Source organism: Mesoplodon bidens (assembly GCF_964165515.1).
Source record: "Mesoplodon bidens genome assembly, chromosome: 4".
Classification (NCBI taxonomy): Eukaryota; Metazoa; Chordata; class Mammalia; order Artiodactyla; family Ziphiidae; genus Mesoplodon; species Mesoplodon bidens.
Genome location: NC_138160.1, coordinates 36938797 through 36957300, shown reverse-complemented (window position 1 = coordinate 36957300; position 18504 = coordinate 36938797). Strand labels below are relative to the sequence as shown.

The 18504-nt window shown below is 47.5% G+C and overlaps 1 protein-coding gene across 1 annotated transcript in view; it reads right to left on the bottom strand.

Moving 5' to 3' along the window:
- Positions 1 to 5015: 5015 nt before the first annotated feature.
- The window catches only part of NIM1K (NIM1 serine/threonine protein kinase), a gene marked incomplete at its 3' end in the record, with an annotated part of 47518 nt that continues 34029 nt past the window's right edge, over positions 5016 to 18504 (bottom strand). The window contains exons 3-4 of the mRNA XM_081230808.1: positions 7845 to 8113; positions 5016 to 5765 (exon numbers count right to left, since the gene is read on the bottom strand). Of these exons, the coding sequence (XP_081086934.1) occupies positions 5016 to 5765; positions 7845 to 8113 (1019 nt within the window). The remainder of the gene's footprint in view (positions 5766 to 7844; positions 8114 to 18504) is intronic.

The window sequence follows — 18504 nt, the reverse complement described above, 5'->3', positions numbered from 1 at the left end:
AAATAATGAAAGTTTTGATCTCATTTTGCAAAAGCTTCCCTTTGCCTCCAGGTTTTTTTACATGCTATTAAATTAGCACCTCCGACCCATCTTAGCAAAACCTTGTTGATCTTTGGGGTCTCAGCTCAAGATCTGCTTCCTCCCTGAAGGCTGCCTGGACTACCTTAGTAGTAAGCACTTCTCACCCTGTGTATCAAATTCCTTATTCAAGCTTGCAAAGTCCTGAGGGATCTGGCCCCTGCCTACTTCAACTCAATACCACACCCACCAAGGCCTACTATGTTTTCATCTACCCTGCCTTCTCCGTTCCTCAAACATGCCAAGTTTACTCCAGCCTTAGAGCCTTTGATCTATGCATCAGAAACCTTGGGCCCACTTGAGGCCTTCTTTGCCCTGCCTTCTACTCTAGCCACATTTGTGGCAATTGCTTCCATGCAGTCTTTGACCAGGATCTCAGAGAATATGATAGTACCTCCCTCCGGATTCCTGCTCCACACCCCTCATTTCAGTCTCTGTGTTGCGGGGTGCCCATAGAAGTCATTCGGAACTCATAATATCATGGCCCAGAAGTGCAGAGAAGTTAAGTTCCCATGGGGCCACCCTTAACAATAGTGGACTCTTACTTGCTGGTAGATGAATGCTTCCTCCTTTCATTCCCTGGGCAGACAGTTCTGAGAAGCATTCCAGAAGGGGCCTCAGAAGATCCTGCTGAGTCAACTACCAGTTGCCTACAGCCAATTTGGCAACACATCCTTATATCGGCTCGCCTCTTATTTTTCACTCCTGCATCGTGGGATCATTTCCTAAATAAGTGACTTACATGCAAGCTCTTGTCTCAGGCTCTGTTCTTTTGGAGAATCCAGGCTCATACAGTTGGTACCCAGAACAGCCCCCTATAAAGCAGACCCTCAGGATAGGTGGTTGGAGCGGGTTTACTGACCAGTCACGGCAAAAATCCCATTGCTGTTTGTAGTAGGCAGAATGATTCCCACCTCTGATCTCCACCTCTGGGACCTGTGAATATGTTACGTTACATGGCAAAAACAGATGTGATTAAGCTTGAGGACCTTGAGATGGGGAGATTGGATAGGCCCAACCTAATCACAGGAGCCCTTAAAAGAAGACGGCCTTTCTGGGCTGTGGTCAGAGGGAGATGTCACTATACAAGGGTGAGCAAAGAGATGGCCCATTGCTGGCTTTGAAGATGGAGGAAGGGGGCCACAAGCCAAGGAATCTGGGCCACCTCTAGAAGCAGGTACAAACAAAGAAATGGGTTCTCCCCTAGTCTCCAGAAAGGAACCCAGCCCTGATGCCACCTTGATTTTGGCCCAATGAGACCCACGATGGACTTCTGTCTCACAGAACTGTCAGATAATAAATCTGTGTTGTTTTAAGGCACTACATTTGTGGTAATTTGTTAAGACATCAGTAGAACACTAACGTGCTGTTGGTAAGAGGGTGCGGACAACCCCTGGTTTGCAGGAGCAGCACAGTTACTACCGAGGCCATCATCTAGAGGTATGGGGGGGAGATGAAATACTGGACCATGCGGCCCCTGCGGCACCTGAACGGGATGGGGCAATGATAAATCCTCTGGATTTGGCTAGCTTTTGTTCATTGTCTTGGAAGCCTGAGGGGAAAAAATGTCAGGTTTAAGTCAGCCAATTATCAGCTCAAGGCACACCGAAAGCCCAAGGGCCTTTGTAGTGACAGTTAAGGAGAGGCTTCTCCCCTGCAGCAGAGAGAAAACTACCTAAAACAGGCGCAGGATCTCATTGTAAGGCTGGCTGAGCTGCAAAGGAGATAAAATATTCAGTCTTGACAATTCTCCTTTATCAAAGTCAGGGCCTCAACAGCAAGAGAGTGGGACACGGCAGCGTAAACAGGGTGGAGGAGCCTGCAAGTGCTGAACACCAGGATTCCGCGAGTGGGGGGCTGGCAGGGGCAGCTCGTACTTCCTTTCCTGAAGAGCCTGCCAAGGCCTCTGGGGAGGCAGATGCCTGAGGAGGAGGATGCTTGAGCGCCTCAAGATGCGCTTCCAACACCTTATTCTCCAAGCCAGGAACCAGTCACGCCTCAGCACAGCCTGAGCAGAGAACTACAACTGCTGTCAGGGAGGAAATACTCAGACCCTGAAGGAATTGCAGAACCTGTCTAATAGGCTACCGTCAGGAACCGGGCAAAACGTGTGTAAGTGGCTCTTGAGGGTAGTGAGCCAGGGATGGAGGTTGAGGAAAGGCTATAAGGCAGGCTAACGGAGAGTTTATTATCATGGGAGCATTTACCCATGACTTTGAGTGAAGGACACCTGAAGCTGGTCCTAATATTACTGCTGAGATAGCTACTGAGGTTTGGACGTGAGTCTGGCATACAAATGAGGTGGAGACGGGGGAACTGCTGTGCCATAGGATTAAGGAAAGGGTCAGAAAATTCCAGGAGGTGTGAATGTTAGAACGGATTCATTATGTGAGTCTGAAGAACCACCTAAGTTCCCAGGAGGACACTGCCTTCACACAGGTAATAAAGACTGCACGGGTGGGGCTTCCCTGGTGGCGCAGTAGTTAAGAATCTGCCTGCCAATGCATGGGACACGGATTTGAGCCCTGGTCCGGGAAGATCCCACATGCCGCGGAGCAACTAAGCCCGTGCACCACAGCTACTGAGCCTGTGCTCTAGAGCCCGTGAGCCACAACTACTGAACCCATGTGCCACAACTACTGAAGCCCGTGCGCCTAGAGCCCATGCTCCGCAACAAGAGAAGCCACCACAATAAGAAGCCCATGTACCACAACGAAGAGTAGCCCCTGCTGGCCGCAACTAGAGAAAGCCCGCACGCAGCAACGAAGACCCGACACAGCCAAAAATAAATAAATAAATTTATATTTTTAAAAAAAAAAGACTGCACTGGGGAGGGGGCGCCAGCATCTCCAACAAGCTCAGTGACTCCTGCCCTCTGCAGGCAGGGGGTGACAGTACGGAATGCCGTCATGGAACTGGGCATGCAGGGATAATGGGATTCCAGAGTGGCAGAGGCCATGTGTCATTACTTAAATGTCAGAGGCGAGGTGGACATAATATAATGGACGGTAAGGCTGGAGTGGGAGTCAGGGTGCCCTGATTTGCAGGGCTTTGTGACAGTGGCTGATAGATCACAGAGTCCTGAGGGACAGTTTGCTAGAGTGTTACTTGTATAGCCAAAAAAAAGAAAGAAAAGAGGCAAGCTGGTGAGCAGACCCATGAAGATTCATGGGTCTGGCCACACTGATGAAGTGTTTAGAGGACGAGTGACCTGAGGCACGCCTACGTATGTTGCACCTTGTACCCCTTAGCACTGAGATAGAGGCACAGGGTTTAGTAGGCCTATCTGGGTTTTGGAAGCACATGTATTATACTTGGCATATTCCTCTAACTCATTTGTCGGGACTGCTGGTTTCAAGTGGATGCCACAGGAAAAAAATCTACAGCAGTTTCAGGCTTCGGTGCAAACTGCATTGCTACTCTGACTGTCTACGTGGTGCTTAAGAATATGGTGTGGAGTCTTTGGCAACCGCTGTAGAAGGTTACAGCACAGCCCTGCAGGGTCCTGGAGTGAGGCCATGCTTTCTGCAGCAGAGAACTACTCAGGATCTTGGTGTGTTTCTAGGCTCTAGGAGAGACTGAGCACCTGATTATGGGTCAGTGAGGGACCAAGCAAATGGAGCTGTCTCCTCCTGAGCTGGGCATTATCAGATCCACAGAGTCATAACTTCAGACAAACACAGCAGTGATTCATCCTTATGGAACTGATGATATCTACTCAGGATATGGGTTCACCCTTCCTGCCTTCAGTGAATTCTCCAGTACAATCATGCTAGGTCCTAGAGAATACCTGGTCCATCATCATGTATATTACATAACATTGCCTCAAGGACCACAGTTTTGGTAAAAGCCGTGTGGGCAACGGGCACATGACCATGGGATGTACCCCTCTTACTATATACCTCAACACCAGATGCAGCCAGCATAGATGGATGGAGTGGCTCAGCTAAGGCACCGGTTATAGGGCAGCACCCTGCAGGGCTGGGGTGCTATCCCCCAGGATTCAGTATACATGATTTAACAATGGCTCATAGATACGTGTCCCCTGCTGTTAAAATACACAGGTCTGGGAACCACTGGGTAGCAGCATGATTGACTTTTCTTACCATCACAACCAGGGACCCACTTGAAGAATCTGTACTTCTCTTTCCTACAGTCTCGGCTTGGCTAGATTAGAGGTTTTCGATCCTGGGGGCAGGGGGATGCTTCTACCAGGAGACCCGGTAGGGGTCCAGTGAATTGAGATCTATGGCTACCACATGGTCACTTTGGGATCCCCATGCCAGGTGACAAGCAGGCAAAGAAAGGAGCTATTACAGTGGTGGGAATTACTGACCCTGATTTTCATAAGGAGCTAAAGAGGAGTATGTCTGAACCCAAGAGTGTTACTTTAGAGCCTCATAATAATGGTGAAGAGGCAATTGCAGCAGCCATGAGCCCACAAGAGCAAGGCATCTAAGGGTTCAGATCCTTTGATGATAAAGGCCTGGGTCATACCACCCAATCTAGACCAGCCGAAATGCTGGCCGAAGGTGAGGGAAATTTACAGTGGTTGATGGAGGAAGGAAGGTATGAGTCCAGTTACAGCCTCAGGACAAACTGCAGTAATGACTAGACTATCCTGCACAGGAGAGGAAGGACCTGGCCTATTTTTTTATTTTGCAGCACCTTAAACAGTGCCTGGCACATGGTAGGCACTGCGTAAGTATTTCTCGATTAACTGAGTGAATGCTAGAGTTTGAAAACAAGATGAGGTTGCAAACCAAGCCAGAATCTGAGCTAATGGACTTTTTCGGGGGGGCGGGGGGGCGGAGGGGAAATGCATATCTTAAATTTAAATTTATTTAAAAATTACAAAAAAGTCTCCACTCAAGTTGGTGAAAAAATTTGAAAGCAGCAACAATGATCTTGGTTAATTACCAGCAGTCTAATGCAATTTATAAAATTGAACAAAATTTGGATGTGTGTCTTATGCCTCTGTAGACACGGGACCCCTTCTTTAGGTCCCTGTCTTTAGGGTCTGGGAGTATCATTATTGGAACACTTTCCAAAGCCTTTTTCTTTTGGACTCTATGCAGAATGATTCGATAGACGCCTGTGATGGAGCTCCGGGCATCTCTCCCTTGGTTATTTCGAATATGCTCTTCCGTAATGCCCAAGTGTTCTAAAGTGCTTTTAACCTCATTTTCTTCTTCTTTGAGGGTGCTGGTTTCTGACAAATGTTTCGGATCCAGCTGGAAAGGCTCCAGAGGGGTGGGGTACGGCACTCCTTGCATCCACTCATTGTTCATGATGGAGTCGATGCCGTACCTCTCGGTGGGTACCTGCTGGAGGACTCCCCGGATGAGCCTGAGGCAAGGCTCTGACACGTGCGGAGGCTCACTGTACGTGCCCTCCAGGATGCTCTTCTTCAGTTTGGCCACGGTCTCTGCCCGAAATGGCATGCTGCCCGTCACCATGAAGTACAGAAGCACCCCCAAGGCCCAGATATCCACATAAACGCCAACGTAGTGCTCGTCTCGAAACAGTTCGGGCGCCGCGTAGGGAGGAGACCCACAGAAAGTGTTCAGCATTTCACCTTTTTTACTTACTGTGCTGAACCCAAAGTCACCCACCTTCACACAAGTATTATTGGTATAGAACACATTTTCTGCTTTCAGATCTCTGTGAATAATTTGGTTTTCGTGCTGTGGAAAGAAGACAAAGGGGGAGAAAGTCATCATTTTCAAAGTAAAATACCAACATTAGAGATGCATCAGTTGCTCTGAAACAATGAGGGGATAATGGTGTAACAACAGAAATTGAATGGAGGTCAACGTAAGTCATGTCAGACCTCAGATCTTGAGAGCTGCCCTGTCATAACCATTAGCCCAGGGTAAAGCCCACACCCTCCAAGCAGACCAAAGGTTCTGTTCTGTGGGGTGAGGGTTGGAGTCTGTCCCACACACGTGGACTCAGGAATTAGGGCCAGAAGTAAGACCCAGAGCTCGTGAAACACAGTAATCCTTCGTTTCTGAGACCACGTATGGGTTTTTCTGGCTGAGCAATCCCTTGAGTAGGGCCAACCCCAAGAAGGTGAGGAGCCCTCCCCCAAGTCCACACCCCTGCTCCTTTGGGTGGGCTCCTTTATCGCTACAGAATTCAATAGAAGGGAGGATACTATGTTGGGCAAGGTTCTGGCAGCAGATCCAATCCCTACCCTTGAATTCTGGATCCAGACAACCTTGAAGACCCTTGACCACTTTAATGCCAAGGGCTCTTGGAAAATGGTTTAATGTCACTTTTCCAGCTGGATCTCCTTTGGCAAGAATCCAGGCTTTGGAGCCTGACATCTTGGTTAATTCTAGATTCAACTATACCAGCTGTGTATGTGAGTGTCACCTTCCTTCTTTGTAAAATGGGACACTGAGAACCGCCTCATGAGGCTGTTGTGAGAACTGTATGTGATCGATGCTGTATCTATAGCATTCAGCATGGTCCTGGCACATAGCAAACAAACCCGATAAAATTCGGATCTATGTCTATCATTCACCCTTCCTCTTTTTGGAGACCAGAGAGCTAGGAGAAAGGTCAGGGTGTAGAGCCTCAGAGGACTCAGTCTGCATCCTCTACTGCTGGATCCGCTTCTGCTCTCCCACCAGATCTCTTTTCCAAGTAGAATGTGCAAGACTCTGCCCATCTGCTCTATTGCTTGGTGTGGGTCTGGCTTATTCCCTGGCCCAGGGAAAGTTCACCCCGGCACAGGGCCACTTAGGTGACAGCCACAGGTCTGAAACAGCCACTACCATCACACTCAGGTTCTCCCTGCTCACTTCTTTTTCCTCCCCCTCTCCCTCCCAGCTGCTCTCTTGGGCCCCTTAGGTCACTAGTAACCTGCTAATAACTTGGCCAGGAGCTCACTGATGCCAGTTCTTGTCTCACAACATCCGAACAGAGGAGCAAACTAGAAACAGCCTCTCAACTAATATAGACACCAGACAAGTGTCTCTTCCTGCCAGTTGGACTGAGAGATGGGCAAAGAGGGCAGAAAACCTTTGCACTAACAGAGTGGTACAAGTGGTCATCAGGTCTGCAAATCGGATTCCTCCTGTGTGCCCAGCAGGACAACCAACAACAGGGAGGGCACAGGAGAACCAGTTCACAGAGGAACTGGGGAGTATGCTTATGGAGTCCAGATTTATCTAAAGACATAATCAGAGAACTAAAATAAGAATGACACAAGCAAGTGTTAATGTGTTGAGCACAGAGGCAGCAAGAGCCAGTGGGTTCACCAAAGGCATGAAGATCAGCGCAGGCTGACCCAAGATTGAAGAAAGTTTCACAGAGGGAGACAGAACTGAGCTGGGTCACGAAGTGTGGATGGGATTGAGGATGTGAGATGTGAAAAGAGGGGAGAGGGCATCCTAGACACAGAATTAGGGAGGCAAGGCCAAGAAGCAGTGAGAAGCCAGCTCTCCGAGTAGTGGAAGACGGGGTTGGAGGAATGCGTGTGGCTAAGGAGGGGGTGATGGTCATCCAGCTGCTCAGAGTGACTCCTGCCAACTTCCACAGAGGCCAGGAGGCTGCCGTGGAACTGGAGATCCCTGGGTATTGCTTCGGAGGCAGGGAGCACAATCCCAGCCAGACATCTGACTCTCAAGAAGGGACTGCTGTCTGGCCTTGTAGGACTAAAGCCTTCGGGGATGGTTAGATGATGGTAAACTAAAGCCCCATGCTCCCACTGTGGGTAGAATGGGAGCAAGACTCTCCCTCCTCACCCCGCTCACCATGTGCTTCACGGCAGACACAATCTGGGAGAAGACGAGCTTGCTTTCTGGTTCTGAGAACTTCCCTTCAGTGCTGATTTTCCCAAAGAGCTCCCCACCCCCTGCATACTCCATCACCAAGTGGAGCTTGGATAGAGTCTCCACGACTTCATAAAGGCGGATGATGTTGGGATGGTGCAGTTTTTCCATGCTGGAGATTTCGCGGGATAGGAGCCTTTGGGTTTTCTGGTCTAACTTGGTCTTGTCCAGGATCTTAATGGCCACCTTTTCTGGAAAAAAAAAAAAAAAAAAAAAAGTCAAAGGATGTGCCTGAGTTCATAGCTATTTAGACCTGGAAGGAACCTAGTCCCTCTATTTCACTAGACACAGAGGATAAGTGTCTATTTCCAGCTCAGAAATCTCCTGAGCAGTAATGACAAACAGCAATTTTTGAGTTCAACATCCATGTTGGTCCCTTAGATCAGTGTGACTCTACCATGTACAGGTTTTAATGCCAACTCCTGCCTCCCAAGGAGGTTTCAGTTTGGTGAACTTTATCCAGTTTTCTGGATAAAGTTAGAGCACCTTTATTTAGCTGACAGAGCCCCTCTTGATCAGGCCCAAGCTACCTCTTCAGCCTCATGGCCCACCGCTCCGAACCACCTCCCCACACACCCTGTAGTCTAACGTTACAGAACGTTTTGCTGTTCACTGAAAAGGTACAGGACATTCATGCCTGGGATCTTTCCTCTACCTGGATCTACCTGGATTATTTCCTCTCTCTGGCTCATCACCTCTTCCTGTTCTTTACTCAGTTAATGCCGGATGAGTCTTCAAGGCCAGCCTCAGAACCAACCTCTTCCAGGAAGCCTTCTATGACACCTGTCCCAGGAAGATGACGGCATCCAGTTTCTGTGTATTCTCTGTACTATAATCTCAGCACATTTACCTATAAATATTGACTCCTCATCTGTTTCTTCCTCCTACCCCCTTCCTTGTGTGGGCTGTTTGATCTGATTGGACTTTTGTCAGTGCCTGGCACACCATGTACCAGTACAGGAAACACCAGTGCTCGGTGTGTCTGGATTGTTGGAAAGCCATGAAGAGTCGGGCACTGCAATGTGCTGCTGGTGGGAGGTCTAGTTGGTAAGATGGTTCTGGACTGTAGTTTGGTAGTACGTCTTGAGTCTTTAAAATGGTCACACCCTTTGACCCACCCTTTTTACTTTCGGCAATTAATCTTAGAGAAATAATCTGACACATGTACAAGATTGCTTGTGTAAGAAGACTTCTGTAACACTGGGAACAGCTTAAGTGTCCAGCAAGAAAGATGGTTAAAGTGTGGTTCATCTATCTCTCTAATGGTACAACATGCAGCTATCAAAATAATCACGTTGATCTTTATGTATGAACATGCAAAGTTGCTCAGTATAGAACAAGTGAGGAAAAACACAAATATGCATTCGCATAGGAAAAAATCTGGCAAGATATACACCAAAATGTTTACAATAGTTATTTTATTAATAGGGGGATCATGGATGGTTTTCTTTTTTTTAAAACTTTTATTGGAGTAGTATAGTTGATTTACAATGTTGTGTTAGTTTCAGGTGTACAGCAAAGTGAATCAGTTATACGTATATATATCCACTCTTTTTAAGATTCTTTTCTCATGTAGACCATTACAGAGTATTGAGTAGAGTTCCCTGTGTTATACAGCAGGTTATTATTATTATTATTATTATTTTTAAATTGCGGCACGCGGGCCCCTCACTGCCACGGCCTCCCCCGCTGCGGAGCACAGGCTTCGGACGCACAGGCCCAGCGGCCATGGCTCACGGGCCCAGCCACTCCGCGGCATGTGAGATCCTCCCGGACCGGGACTCGAACCCGTGTCCCCTGCATCGGCAGGCGGACTCTCAACCACTGCGCCACCAGGGAAGCCCCATACAGCAGGTTATTATTAATCTATTTTATAGTGATGTATATATGTCAGTCCCAATATCCCAGTTTATCCCCCGCCAATGGATGGTTTTCCTTTAATTTTTCTTTCTTTTTTTTTTTTTACTTATGTGTGTTTTCTAATTTTCCTACAATTAATTATACAATTAACATAGATTGTGTAATAAAAATGGTTAATGTTTGAAAATGAATGAATCTCTACTCCAAAGTAACACTTCATTTTTTGGTTCAAACTGGACCAGACTTTCTATTAGATAAGAAAGAATTTTCCAGGCAAATAAACGGGGAGAACGGGATGGCAGGGCGCCTGTTTGACCTACTTGCAAAACAACTGGTTTGAGGAACTTTGGCACAGTGGTTATGGGCATGAAGATAGAAGCTGCTAGTTTAAACTAGGAGTGTTATCGGTTTGTTAAAGTAGGTCCATTAGGACTCCTGGAAGACGAAGAGGCAGGGTTCGCTGGTGCCTGAGGTGGCCGCGCTTGCTCGGGTGGGGAACGAGGAGGGAAGCTACACGCAGCAGGACCCTCAGGGCTCCCGCGACCTCCGCGGGCAATCCTCCCGGCAGACGGATGGACCGCCACGGCGGGTCCCCGGGGCGTTCTCGCCCCGCTGCTCGCGTCCTTTCTGCTGCTGAGGCTTTAGGATTAAGATTCCCCGCCGCTGTTTACCTGAAACAGAAACTCTGGTTTTGTGTAGCCTGGTAGGCGAGCTGTTATTCCAAGGGCTAGAATAATGAAGTCCGTCCTTCAGCCTGGCAGCCTGCCTGCGGAAGGGGCCGCTGCTGCGGCCGGTCCTCCCCAGCGCGGACCAGGCTTCTGCGTAGGTGCGGGTCCCTCTCTGCCGCCCCCTCGGCCGCCGCAGCTGCACGCGCGCTGCTCACCCTGCGACCGCCCAAGAATCCGGCTGGGGTGTGCGTCCAGGCCGCTGTCTCAAACCTCCCTTTAGGACAATCCTAGTTCTAGATTTTCAGTTTTATATTTGAGCGGTTCTTAGGAAAGGCTGCCCTCCCACGGCCGGGACCAGAGTGAGGCAGGAGAAGGTTTGCGAGAGGAAATGCGTTCTGAAATTCTACACCCTTAGGCGTGCGATGGCTCACTCTAGTCCCAGCCTGTTTCCTCCGCTTCGTGTTAAATCAGATTATAGGGGCTTCCCTGGTGGCGCAGTAGTTGAGAGTCCGCCTGCTGATGAAGGGGACACGGGTTCGTGCCCCGGTCCGGGAAGGTCCCACATGCCGCAGAGCGGCTGGGCCCGTGAGCCATGGCCGCTGAGCCTGCGTGTCCGGAGCCTGTGCTCCGCAACGGGAGAGGCCACAGCAGTGAGAGGCCCGCGTACCGCAAAAAAAAAAAGAAAAAAAAATCAGATTATAGTCATGCCGCATAACGTAAATGTATAAACATAGGAAACATTTGAAAAAGCCCTGGTGTTCTGAATTGTCACTACGTGGTAGAAACTGCCGGCTTGTGAAGAACTAGGTCTCTCAGTCCACCCTTTCGACAAATGTTCAGGCAGCACCTACTCTGCACCAGACTGTGAAAAAGACAGACATGTTCCTACAGTCCAGTGAGACAGAGAGACTTTGAAAAAACCCTCATTACAAGTGTGGCACGTGTTAGGAAGGGGCGCACATAGGAGAACAGAGAGACCCCCTGAGAAATGACACTTGCCTTGTGAACAGGAGGTGAGGAGGGAGGCCCAATACTTGGCCGTGGGAAGGGGACAGTGTGCCAGGTCTGGGCAAGATGTCACGTGTGTGTCTGAGGATCTAAGAGGAGCCCACTCCGCTGGGCATGGAGAATTGGCAGGCTGGGGGGAAGGGGTCCCAAACCGGCCTGCAGCGCAGGCAGGCATCACATTACCCAGAGACCTGGAAATTATTTCAAGAAATGTAGTCTTGGGGGTGGGAAGACGAAGAAATACACTCTCAGAGAAAAAAAAAAAAACTTTGCCGGACATATCAGTAAAGAAAGGATGTTGCAGCCATTAAGCCTTCACATTACAGCCGCTCAAGGGGAGGCCTGAGGGAACTCAGGATAGAAATGGGATGCCAGCCATCGAGCAGTCAGCCCCGCAGCCACCCGACCCCCCCTGCACCCTGAGGAGACTCAGAATGAGAAAGCGCAGGATACTGGCCCCAGACAGCTGAGGTGCGTATCAAAGGAGTGATTTCAGTGAGCCCAGACTTTTGCATCTTCCCATACACAGAAAAGTGCTGAATTCCTTAACTTGCAATATCTGGTTTTCCAGAACTTCTTTTGAAGTTCTGACTACCTGGTCTTTGTTGCAAAAGCTCCTATATACCCTGGCTCCCCCCCCACCGCCACCTCTTCAGAGCCAACTGAGAGACTGTGTCCCCAGCTTAAGTCCTCAGTTTTGTCTGCTGAATAAAAGATAATTCTCAACTTTTAGGTTGTGCTTTTTTTTTTCAGTTGACATGATGATGGAGATTGAGGTACAAACTTCCAGTTATAAAATAAGTCACAGGGATGTAATGTATAGTTCAGGGAATATAGTCAGTAATATTGTAATAACTCTGTATGGTGACAGATGGCTTACCATGGCGATCATTTTGTAATGTATAAAAAGATTGGATCACTATGTTGTACTCCTGAAAGTAATATAGTTTTGTAAGTTAATCATACTTCAAATTTTTTTTAAAGTAGCCTTTATGACACAGACCTACTAGAGAATGGACTTGAGGATATGGGGAGGGGGAAGGGTAAGCTGTCACAAAGCGAGAGAGTGGCATGGACATATATACACTACCAAACGTAAAATAGATAGCTAGTGGGAAGCAGCCGCATAGCACAGGGAGATCAGCTCGGTGCTTTGTGTCCACCTAGATGGGTGGGATAGGGAGGGTGGGAGGGAGGGAGACGCAAGAGGGAAGAGATATGGGAACATATGTGTATGTATAACTGATTCACTTTGTTATAAAGCAGAAACTAACACACCATTGTGAAGCAATTATACTCCAATAAAGATGTAAAAAATAAATAAATAAAGTAGCCTTTATTTTTAGGGCAGTAGGAAGACACTACAAGGTTTTAAGGGATTGTCCTAACCAGGTATCCACTTTAGAACGGGTACTCTGGCTGCAGTGTGGGAAAGGGGTAGGAGCAGAACACACCTGAGGGCAGGGTGGTGGTTTGGGAGGTGACGAGAGCAACGGCAGGGAGAGGACTCTCTCGGTAGTGACGGAGAGGAGAGAGAGAGAAGTAGAGAAATTCGAGAGGTAAACCTCCCCTTTCTCCAAATTTGATGAAGAGACTGACACATTTCCTTAAACCAGGACTTGCAAACTCAAATGTCTCTAGAGGCCAGGGTGGAAATAGGGTGGAAAGCTTATTGTAAGGCAATAGGGAGTAGTGGGGACTGTGGAGTCCTGAGAAGTACATGCCCCAGAGCAAAGGGGCAGCTGCTACTCAACTCCAGACAATTGTTACTTTGGGGGATGTAGACTCAGTGTTATCAAATCTAATTTTTTTCAAGAGACATCTGAATTGTAATGCAATCATTCTAATCATTAAGTGTCAGCAATTAATTCAAAATTTCAAACCTAGAGTGGACCAAGCAAAATCTGTCTTTGGGACCAAAGGGACAGGGGGAGGGAGCAGATATTAGAACCTAGAGAGTGTTGTGTAGAGAAAGCTACCTTGAGGGGAGCTGATATGCCCTTCCAGAAGTACAGCTGGCCTGAATCAACCTCACAGTCAGGCTGGGGGAACAGATCTCAGGCTCTCCCTCTCCTTCCTTTGATCCAGTTCAAGGGCTCCCTACAAGCCAAAGCCAACTGGAACCCATAGGACTAAAGAGACGTGATGAAGTCTGGGATAGAGAGCAAAATGAAGGGTGGAAAATGGATCTGGGGAAGCAGATGGAAGAAGTCCAGCACAGTGCGCTAGGAGGGTAAGAGAGCCGGATGCAGTGGAGCAAAAAACAAGGGGATGTACCCCGAGTCAGAGGGTCAGGGAAGATTTTTAACACTTTCCCTGGGGTCTGAGTGTTAACTAGAGGAAAGTAGGGGAGAAGCAATAAGGAGAGTTTGTAATAGTAGGGTTGTATAGGAGAGAAGATCTTGAGGCAGGAAAGACCCCAATACCTTAGGGTATCTATACGCTTTTTTGATTAGCTTCCTTTACTAATAAATATTTTTGAGCATTGCTCTCTATGTATATTTATTTATAAATTATATGCATGCACTACTAATATACACATTTTAAATGTATGTAATCATGGAAATTAAAAATGTAATCACAAATAAATATAGAAAAGAAGTTCTAATATTTTCTTCCCTCATCCCAGTGGGCACCCCCATGGGTATGTGCACCCTATTTTGGAGACCATTGCCTTTGAGGAATTGAAAGAAGAGAGTGGAGCTGGCACATGGGGAATGAAGGAAAAGATAAACCAAGAAGAGGCTGGAAAGTCAGCCAGGGCCAAAATCCATGAGTCATATTCTGGACCTCAGATTAAGGGCATTGAGAAACCACTGGAGAGTTTCTTTTTTTTTTCTTTATCTTATTTTATATTGAGGTATGGTTGATTAACAATGTTGTGTTAGTTTCAGGTGAACAGCAAAGTGATTCAGTTATACATATACATGTATCCATTCTTTTTCAAATTCTTTTCCCATTTAGGTTGTTACATAATATTGAGTGGAGTTCCCTGTGCTATACAGTAGGTCCTCGTTGCTTATCCATTTTAAATATAGCAGTGTGTATATATCAATCCTAAACTCCCTAACTATCCCTTGCCTGCACCCTTCCCCTCTCGTAACCAAGAGAAATCTCTAGAAAGTTTCAAGCAGAGAGCGAGCTACATGACCAGGCTTGCATCTTCTAAAAGACCACTTCTGGGCTTCCCTGGTGGCGCAGCGGTTGAGAGTCCACCTGCCGATGCAGGGGACGCGGGTTCGTGCCCCGGTCCGGGAAAATCCCACATGCCGCGGAGCGACTGGGCCCGTGAGCCATGGCCGCTGAGCCTGCGTGTCCGGAGCCTGTGCTCCGCAACGGGAGAGGCCACAACAGTGAGAGGCCCGTGTACCGCAAAAAAAAAAATAAATAAATAAAAATAAAAGACCACTTCTGGCTGCAGTGCAGAGGATGAGATAAATATGGATGAGGGAGACAGATTATAGCAATTTAATCCAACTAGGAAAGGGTGAGATATTTAGAAGGGAGCATCAATAGCACTTGGGGTTCAGCCAAGGGTTAGAGTTGAAGAAGAGGTAAAGGTTTCTGGGTTGAGGAATGGGGAGGATTGGTGGCGTGCACTGGAGGGGCATCTTTTTTCTTTTTCTTTAAAATTTATTTATTTATTTATTTATGGTTGTGTTTGGTCTTCATTGCTGTGCACAGGCTTTCTCTAGTTGCGGCGAGCAGGGGGCTATTCTTTGTTGCAATGTGTGGGCTTCTCACTGCGGTGGCTTCTCTTGTTGCAGAGCACGGGCTCTAGGTGTGAGGGCTTCAGTACTTGTGGCATGCAGGCTCAATAGTTGTGGCTCGCGGGCTCTAGAGTGCAGGCTCAGTAGTTGTGGCTCACGGGCTTAGATGCTCCATGGCATGTGGGATCTTCCAGGACCAGGGCTCGAACCCATGTCCCCTGCATTGGCAGGCGGATTCTTAACCACTGCACCACCAGGAAAGTCCTGGAGGACCATCTTTATTGTTGTTGTCATGGCTCTGTGTACTCCCTCAACATCTCTGGTCTCTCTCATCGTGTTTTCTCAGCTGAACCACACCCTGGTTAAATCCTACTCTCTGCCTACACCCGTGCAGTGACCATGACGGCTTGTCTCACTTTGAATCATGATCTATAACCTCAGGTGCGTCTTAATTGCTCCTGGCAGACACACTATATTTCCCTGGTCCAACAGCGCCCCTACACTTTTAGATGATGCTTTCATGGCTTCTCTTCTCCTATCAAATCTCTAATACCTTCTCCCTCTCCTCACTCATAGCTGATGACTTTGATTTCTATTTTATCCAGTAAAGAAAGTCATAGAAGAGAATTTCTTCAAGTTCCTTCTGCCACTTCTTCCAGCCTACCTGAATCTGTGCCCATAAACTCTGTCTTCCTGTTTCTCTGGGTAAATGGTCCCTGCTCCTATCTAAGGCCTAGCTAAGAACCCTTTACATGTTGAATAGATTCCATCTACTCTCCTCTACTCAAGAACAGGCATCCAAAATTTCTTCCTCTCTACTGCGTCATAAGTTTTAACCTTTCTACTGAATCTTTTCCATCTGCATACATTCGTGCTATTTACCCATCTAAAAAGAAAAAAGTCTTCCCCACAAAAATGCATACATGTTACCAAAATACTTGTACTAGAATGTTCATAGTAACATTATTCATAATAGCCCCAAATTGGAAACTATCCTGATGTTCATCAGCAGTAGAATGGATAAATAAATTGTAGGAAATTTGTACAATGGGCTGCTATATAGCAATAAGAATGAAGCATCTAAACTACATAAAATAATACGGATGGTTCCCCCCCCACCTTTTTTTTTTTTTTTTTGGCTGTGCTTTGCAGCTTGCACCAGGGATCGAACTCGGGGCTCCGGCAGTGAGAGAGCCAAGTCCTAACCACTGGACCACCAGGGAAGTCTCCAGCTTTCACAAGTTTAATATTGAGCAAATGAAATAAGACAAAAGAAGACATATTATATGATGCCATTTATATAAAGTTTTACAGGCAAACCCAATCTGTCATGTTAGAAGTCAGGGTAGTGGTTATACTTGGGGATGCAGTAAATAGAAGGGGGGGATAGGGGAGCCTCTAAAGTACTGGGAATGTTCTCTTTTTTGAACTTGGTGGTGGTTATATGGGTCTTTTTAGTTTGGAAAATTCATTTAACTGCATATTTGTGATTTTCATACCTCTTTTTGTATTTATGTATGTTAAACATTAAAAAAAGTTTTTGAGAAGCCACAAAAAACCTCTCTCGACCCCACTTCCCCCTCTAGCATCAGACTCTTCTTCTCATTCTCTTTGTAGGAAAACTCTCTTAAAGAGCTGGTTCTACGTCACTGTCTCCAGTCCTCCCCTCATTATGTCTTGAACCTAAGAGCTATTGCTACCAGAAAAGCTCCTCTGAGGTTCACCGATGACCTCCAAGTTGCTAAAACCAATGGCCAGTTTTCAGACTTCCTCCTTCCTCCTAGAAACACCTTTGTCACTGGGTTCCTAGGAAAACACACGTTCCTGGTTTTTCTCCTACCTCTTGCCACTTCTTCTAAGGCTCCTTTGCTGTGTTCTTTTCATCTGCCCAGCCTCTAAATGTTCGACACCTGAAGGCTTAGTCCTTGGACATCCCTACAATTTCCTCAACAATTCCAGATGCATAAATACACCTGCCTACGAGACCTCTCCACTTGGTTGTCTCAGTTTGGCTTCTTACAGAAGCAGAGCATGAGGCAGTGATTCAGGTGCAAGTAGTTGATGCAGGAGGTGGTACCCAGGAAACACTGGTAGAAGAATGAGGAAAGGCAGCCAATTAAGGATGTGTTACTAAGCAAGTTACCTAAATCCTGCATGGCTGTTAGCATAACTGACATCATCTCGGGCTCATACAATTCCTCCTGTCCTTCCACTGACCCCACTCAGGACTGCACTACGCGGCAAATCACTTCTCTGTCAAGGGCTTTGTAGTTAACGGATATTGTTTAATGATCGGTAGGTCCAGGTGGCCTCTGTGCTCTGTTAGTCCCCAAATAATGATGAAGACCTTCGCTGACATTTTCCTGGTACCCACGAGACTAGTTACCCATTCAATCATCTTGACTTAGGAATGTACTTCCTGTTTTCAAGGGTACTCCCATACCCTAGGTTAGCTATAAAATTGCCCCAGTGGCCCTTCGGGCGGTGCAGAGGATAGCTGCAAATGCTTGCAGACCTTTGTCGGCCCAGTCCTGATCCCATCTTGTCAGGTACCCTACCATAAACTGATCCATTGAGTATATGGAGCTGCCTGCCTCATTTTTCAGTCTCAAGATGACTTCTCAGCTCGATGGGCATCTTTTGTTCCCTCCGTCTTCCAACGATCCTGCTGCGAGTTATCCTTTGAGATTTTTTTTTTTTTTTTTTTTTTTTTTTGCGGTACGCGGGCCTCTCACTGCTGTGGCCTCTCCCGTTGCAGAGCACAGGCTCCGGATGCACGGGCTCAGTGGCCATGGCTCATGGGCCCAGCCGCTCCGCGGCATATGGGATCTTCCCTGACCAGGGCACGAACCCGCATCCCCTGCATCGGCAGGCGGACTCTCAACCACTGAGCCACCAGGGAAGCCCCTATCGTTTGAGTTTTATCATGAGAAGAGTGAGAGAGCTGGGGTACTTGTACATCAACTACTGCCAGTAACTAGCTGTTGGCTGTTCCTGGCAGACATGAATTCCCCTCTATTTCCCACGCATGCAGGCAGAGCAGCTCCAGCAGCTAGAGAAAGCCCAGAGGCAAAGAGATGGAGAGACTGGCATTTGAAGGTCTGGCCTGCATGCACTGAAATGGTAAGGCCCAAGGAGACACGGGTGAGGCACCAACAGCCTCTGCTGTGCGTGTGTAACAGGCACGCCCAGCATAACACGTCCAATACTGATCTCCCCCACCCCAGACCTGTTCCTTCTACAGCCTTCCCAGCTTCAGTAAATGGAAGCTCTATTCTCGCAGTCATCCAGAGCAAAAACCTCAAGTATTTGACCCTTCTCTTTTACACTCCACTT